This window comes from Bufo gargarizans, chromosome 5, assembly GCF_014858855.1.
Source record: "Bufo gargarizans isolate SCDJY-AF-19 chromosome 5, ASM1485885v1, whole genome shotgun sequence".
Taxonomy (NCBI): Eukaryota; Metazoa; Chordata; class Amphibia; order Anura; family Bufonidae; genus Bufo; species Bufo gargarizans.
In genome coordinates, this window is record NC_058084.1 from 413,488,202 (window position 1) to 413,494,807 (window position 6,606).

At 41.1% G+C, this 6,606-nt stretch overlaps 1 protein-coding gene across 1 annotated transcript; it reads left to right on the top strand.

Moving 5' to 3' along the window:
- The first annotated feature begins 1,482 nt into the window (after nt 1–1,482).
- EN2 (engrailed homeobox 2) lies at nt 1,483–5,217 on the top strand. The gene is made up of 2 exons (XM_044295688.1): nt 1,483–1,978; nt 4,901–5,217. Exons 1-2 carry the CDS (start codon nt 1,483–1,485, stop codon nt 5,215–5,217), a joined length of 813 nt encoding a protein of 270 aa, XP_044151623.1.
- The last annotated feature ends 1,389 nt before the right edge of the window (nt 5,218–6,606 follow it).

Sequence of the window (6,606 nt, forward strand, 5' to 3'; positions counted from 1 at the left end):
AGTGATCTGTCTGAAGGTTAGACATATCTGAAAAGGCATGGACAGACAGATACATGATAAATTAGATAGATAGATAGATAGATAGATAGATAGATAGATAGCCAATAGAGATAAAGATATGATGATAGATAGATAGATAAAAAATAAAAATAAAGAGCAGCACACAGGATAGATAGACAGATAAATAGACTGGTGTAGTAAAATAGGAAATGAAATGTGCCTCCTGTGCTGTCTTGTCATTGTCTCTATGTAATAATCTCATTTCAGGTGTTTTCTTCATTCTGGACTGGATTAATTGGGAAGGGGGGATTTCATACCAGCCAATAAAATAGTCTCACTGTGCAGTTGCCTCTCACTGTACTAAATCAAATGTTTGGCAGTAGTGTTGGTTTATGTGGTGATCACTCATATGTAGGAAACATACATCACATAGATATGTATATGTGTGTGTTTATATATATATATATATATATTTGTATCTATCTACATTCCTTCCCACTCATAAATGTCTGTCTGTCTATCTACATATACACACAATTCTATCTAAACACATAGATATATTTATATCATACATACACCCATTTATACTTACACACATGAATAGATCTATACCATACATACACACACACATTTTCACCTACAAACACATGGATATATATATCATACATACATTTCTACCTATGTCATGCACACACACACATGAATGTATTCCATGCACACCTATGAATGTCTCTATCCCCATACATACACCCCTCAGGTCACATGCATGTAAACACACACACCTCTTGCATCCTAGAAGCTGCATCTTTAAGGCTGGGCAGAGGCTGAGGATGGGGGAGGAGAGAGGGCTAGCAGGAAGGAGGAGGGGGTGAGGGGAGGGGAATTCTCCTTGTCAATTTACTACTCAGGATCACATGCATGTGACATGGGGCTGCTCGTCCATTGGCTGCAGGCACGTGTCCAGGCTACCGGGCTCCCACGTCACTTCTGAGGCTTCTATTAAAAATAAGAACAAAAATCCAGAGTGAAAGTATTCCAGGTCCAGTGACTGCTCCTCCAATTATCCCCACCATAGAGCCTGGCACATGAGCACTGGGGACTTCTCTGCCAAAGGGACACATCCACTTGTGTATATGTATCATCCCCTCCTGAGAGAGAGCAGTGTCTTCTCATAGACCAGACCCCACATTGCATTGTCATATATGCTCCTCACAGCCGCATGCTGCACAGGCATCTGTCCATTGCTGCTGGGCTTCCTGAAGGATTTACTGGCTGGATGTGGAAGGAAGGGGCATGAGCCTTGGCAGGAGGATGCTTTGATTTGCAGCCCTGAAGCAGTAGTAGCTATCTGCAGGAGCCACCTCAAGAGAACCTTTCTGAGATCGTCCTCACACTGACAGTGGAGCTTTGTATGTGCAGGTGACTTGGAGGACTAGGCAGTAGAGAGGGTCAAACCTACAAGCAGCTTTGTGGAATTACAGCATGGAAGAAAATGACCAGAATCACAGGGAAGTGGAGCAACAGCATCAGCAGCAGCAAGAGTCAGGAGATGAGTCCAACAGGGGGATCCTGCCATTGCTCCAAGCTCCAGGGAATCACCAGCCCCATCACAGGATCACAAACTTCTTTATTGATAATATTCTGCGGCCAGAGTTTGGAAGGAGAAAGGAAGGAGCTGTCCAGCAGGATGAACTCTTCTCGGGCAGGGACAGTGTGGTGGCACGGTCTGGAGCAGAGACTGGGCAGCACAGGAGCAGCACTGGGGTCACAGAGGGAGAAGGGGCATCCAAAGCAATGACTGGAGATAAGAAAATTGATGTGGGCATAGAAGGACCCCTCAAACCCAGAAGCTTGAGTGGAGACCATTCCTTGAGCTCAGACTCTGATAGTTCTCAAGCCAGCTCAACCAATAAAAAGCAGCCCATGCTATGGCCAGCCTGGGTCTACTGCACCAGGTACTCAGATAGACCTTCATCAGGTAAGGGGCGCTTCTATGTATGAAATTAGTCCCCATCATTAATTTTGGGGGGTGACCCCCCCCCCCTGTACTACCTATAGAAAACTTGTACTATTGAGATGTGTAGAGGAAGGAGAACATCTGAGGTCCTACAGCAAAGAATGATCAATTTCTACCAAGAAGCCCTTCTGTTTGCAGCATGCACCATCGAAAATTGCAAATTGCCAAGATCTTCTTTTAGCTCTATGCTTTAATTAGACACCTAATTAGCGCCAGCTCCGCTTCTTATGACAATTACCCATAGAAAAGCCTTTGCATTTTAAACTCGACATTATTTGGGGCTTCATTTTTCTTATGCAATTGATTTGTCACAGAGTCTTGGCTTTGACTCCATGTAGAATCCACGTAGCACACAGACATAGCCAGTATCTAAAAACATATAAAACACACACACACACACTATATATATATATATATATATATATATATATATATATATATATATATATATTCACATACTATTCATACAGTCATACATTGCCCTCTATTGTTCTAGCCGCTGTATCTTTTCAAATTTTTTCCAAAATGAAGCTGGCACAGGCCAGGATTTACCAGGATTCTATTGAGTTAATTCTCTCCCTTGTATTCTACCCTAAATAAATAATTCATCCGATTATTATTTATTAGAATTCTTTCATTTTTCGTAGTAGTATTATTCTAACGGTTAGAAGTGGTAATAGAAATTAAAATACTTTATATCATTTTATGCTGCGGTTATCTTTTTTTTCTTTTTTTTTTTTTAGATTGAATTTATTGAATCCAAACAATTCACCCATACTTTCATTCATATTTCTCCATTCACTTTTTTTATTGCCTTGGGTGCATTACAGAGTAATAATTAAAAAAAATATAGTATCTTAAAAAATATGATTTGACCTTTTTTTTGTTTTAGGTTTAATGTTTTTGCAATTTATGCATTCAGTAGAAAATCTACCCCTTGTAAAATAGGAGTTTTGCAGACTCCGGGTAGTGTCCCCCGTCTCCTTCTCTCTAATGGAATGGTCTAGTAGTAGAATTATTTATGACCTGGGATTTTCCGTATACAGAATGTGCATTTGTGACTTCAAAGACAATCTCTTTCGGATTTCCTATATGAAGCCCCCATTTTTACACCAACAGGGGTACACGGATTGAGCATATACATATACATTGCTTCACTTACATTCTGCAAATTCCTCAAAATCTAATTCAAATTCCTTAAAATAGAATTAGAGCCCCTGGATGCCCGACTTTTATCCGATTATTTAGGAAAGGTGATCGGATTTCTCTGGTAATGGCAGAGGGCTGATGAGCCCCCCTACCCTGCCATATCATGGGGGCTGCAGAATATACCGCTAGTTACTATACATTGGAGGAGATTTTCCCAATGAAGAGCAGCATTGGAGCCCACGTGTCCTGTCTGATCTGTGGGCGAGGGAGGCAGCGAAGGGATGGCAGCTAGTAGTAAAAACACGTGTATGGATGCGTAAAAATACCGCCTGGATGGAGGGAGGCAGTCCAGGCGCCCAGCATGGGGATGTGGACATGAGGTGTCCTGTACAGAGGTGGGCAGTGAGGTGGCATTGGTGGGCACGATAGGAAAAGAAAAGGGGGCAAGAAGGAGGGAGGGATCAGGGGGGATATGGAGATGAAAGGAGCACAAGGATGGGAAGATGGAGGAGGGAAGCAAGGAGAATAAAAATGAGTCTTTATGTGATGTGTAAGAGCTGCAGATCCAGCAGCCTGCTCCCTGGAATCGATCTGGTGGTGGGATCTGGGCTATGGGGGCAGCACTGGGATGCTGGGGGGGGGGGGGGGGGGATAACCACAGGAGAAGGCAGGGAGACAAGGACAGCGACATAGATTGAGAACGATGTTTCTGGCATTGATTGGCGTCCCAAGCGATCAATATCTGGCAACCACAACTCCCAACTTGCCTTTCCCACTTCTACAAACAGAAATCAAACTCTGGGCTGAAATCACAGGCCTCACAAATCCAGAAAGCAAAAAAATTAAATAAAATACTAACAATAATAATACTACTAATAATACTAATGCCAGCAATACATGAAATAGACATGTCCTGGAGATGATGAAGCTGCCCCATCCCACACATTCACCCCCATGCATTTTATATCCTGTTTTATTATTAAACAGATACGGTGGGCAACGTGCAGCAAATAATTAGCTGGGCTGAATGACTAATGTATGTGTGATGTTAATATTTCAAGTGGAGAGAGAGGGAGAGAGGGGATTGTGGAGGGAGAAGTGAGGGAGGAGGCCTCCTTACTATCCAGACTCTCAGATACAACCCTAATATCAACTATTAGGAATACAGTGAACTGTTCCCCAAATATTCCTCACTCAAGGTGTGATCCCGGCCACTGACTGTATAGAGTCTGATCTATAAGCAAATTGGTGCCCAATGTTTACTGTGAGGTCCTAATGCGCATTTCCATAGAAGTTCTGCTGTGATCTCACTATACATTTACTATATCGGTGTTCTCAGTGAATCAGCCACCATTGCCTAAATAGCTGGTCTCCCATCTGTTCATTATTGTAGCACAAATGTATTTAAAACAATGTATTTCAATATATGTTTAACTATAGACTTGAAAAAAATTTATTTATTTATTTTGCTTTAAAAAAGTTGACAAAGGGACATGTTTTGTGTAACATTGTCGCTCATTTTTTATTTTGTTGTGATCATTTAATGAGGATTATTCTTATTATTTACTTATTATTCTTTATTAGTATTCTCTGTTATTATTATAATTTTTTATTACATTTTTAGTACAATAATTCCACTCCACGTGTATACTGATTTTAGATGCATCATGCTTTCTTCTAGCCTATAGCGCATACTTTGGCAGATTTCTTTTAACCCCATCTCCTCCTGTGTAGGTCCAAGGTCCCGTAAACCAAAGAAGAAGACAGTGAGCAAAGAAGACAAAAGGCCCAGGACAGCCTTCACCGCAGAGCAGCTCCAGAGGCTCAAAGCTGAATTTCAAACGAACAGGTATTTGACCGAACAGAGAAGACAAAGTTTGGCTCAGGAACTGAATCTGAACGAATCTCAGATTAAAATCTGGTTTCAGAATAAAAGAGCTAAGATTAAAAAAGCCACAGGGAACAAAAACGCCCTAGCACTGCACTTGATGGCACAAGGACTCTATAACCACTCCACCACTTCCAAGGACAGCAAATCAGACAGCGAGTAGGAGCCAGGGCAGGAAGGCAAAGTCTTACAATGCAATAATTTAAAGGAAATAAATATACAAGGAGTGGGGGATAGTAAAAAGTGACCAGGGCCAGTGTACAAACAATAGACCAGCATTGCGCTCCAGACTGTGTACTGGAGGAGGAAAAGTCGCAATATTCTATGTAAATATAATTTACAGGCAAAAACTGAACATCCAAAATATTCGCTCAAGAACTAGTTTTTGTTTCTTTTATTTTTTTCTTAAATTTTATTTTATTTTTATTTTTTTATTTTGGCTTAGGCTTTATTTTGTACTAAAGCGATGTTCTGGCTGTTGTGGTTGGACAGTGAAGACATGAAACGTTCTGCTAAAGTCCAAAGATTTAACTGCTGCATTTTCGCACTACTGTGAATTTAGAAGAAAAAAGAAAAATAGCTAATATTTGTCCTATGTTTTTTTTATATTATAAGTTTTTGTGTTAAAATAAAAAAAACAGGAACGCTGTTTTATTGCATTTTTATTAAACATTATACTTTCCCCCCCCCCTTTTTTTCTTTGAAGCAAAATGTTTAATAGTTGTGTAAAGAGTTGCAGATTATGATTTATTTATATTTGGAGGGTTGATATATAGTTTTGCACTTAGCTTTTTTATTTTTTAATTGCCTTGAAGTCAAGAAGAGCGGGGTAGGGGTCTCATCCTGAAAAAAAAAACGAAACGAGAGCCTGGGAGCTTGTACACCAGCACCAATAGTGGGTGGCATCAGAACCATAAGGGTAGTCTAAAAATCAAATCCAAGAGTGGGTCTGTTTTATCCTGCATGAGGAGATGGGTCCTGGCATCAGATTGAGGGGAAGGGTCTGATCAGGTCTAGGAAGGAGGTTGGGGATTCAGCATCAGAATCAGATGAAGAATCTGGTGAAAAATGGACCTCCTCAGATCCAAGAGGATTTAGCATCAGATCCAGGAGGGGGTTATTTGGCATCAGGTCCAAGGGAGGTATGGGGGAAGGAGTTCGGCATAAAGAACAGAATTTGGGGGGCTCTCAGGAAGAAGGGAGGAGACTGTCAGATCCAAGAGGAAGGGGATCTCATTAGATACCAATTTTGTCTAATTGTCAAAACCAGAAAAGAACGGTCTCAGAATCAGAACCATGGAGGGAGTCTCATCTAATCAAGGAGTGAGAGGAGCTCAGCATCAGAAGATGAGGGAGGGGGTATCCTCAGATCCAGAAGGCAGGGGAGGAGGATGATGAAACAGATCAGTAACAAGGGGTCTCAGCCTTAAATGCATAGTAGAAGGATCCCTGTCAGATCCCAGGAGAAGGGTGATTTCAATAAGGAATCTGAAATGTGCTAGATCCCCATATTACTTCCTGTTGCAATTCTATGGTTGTCCATAGGACATAA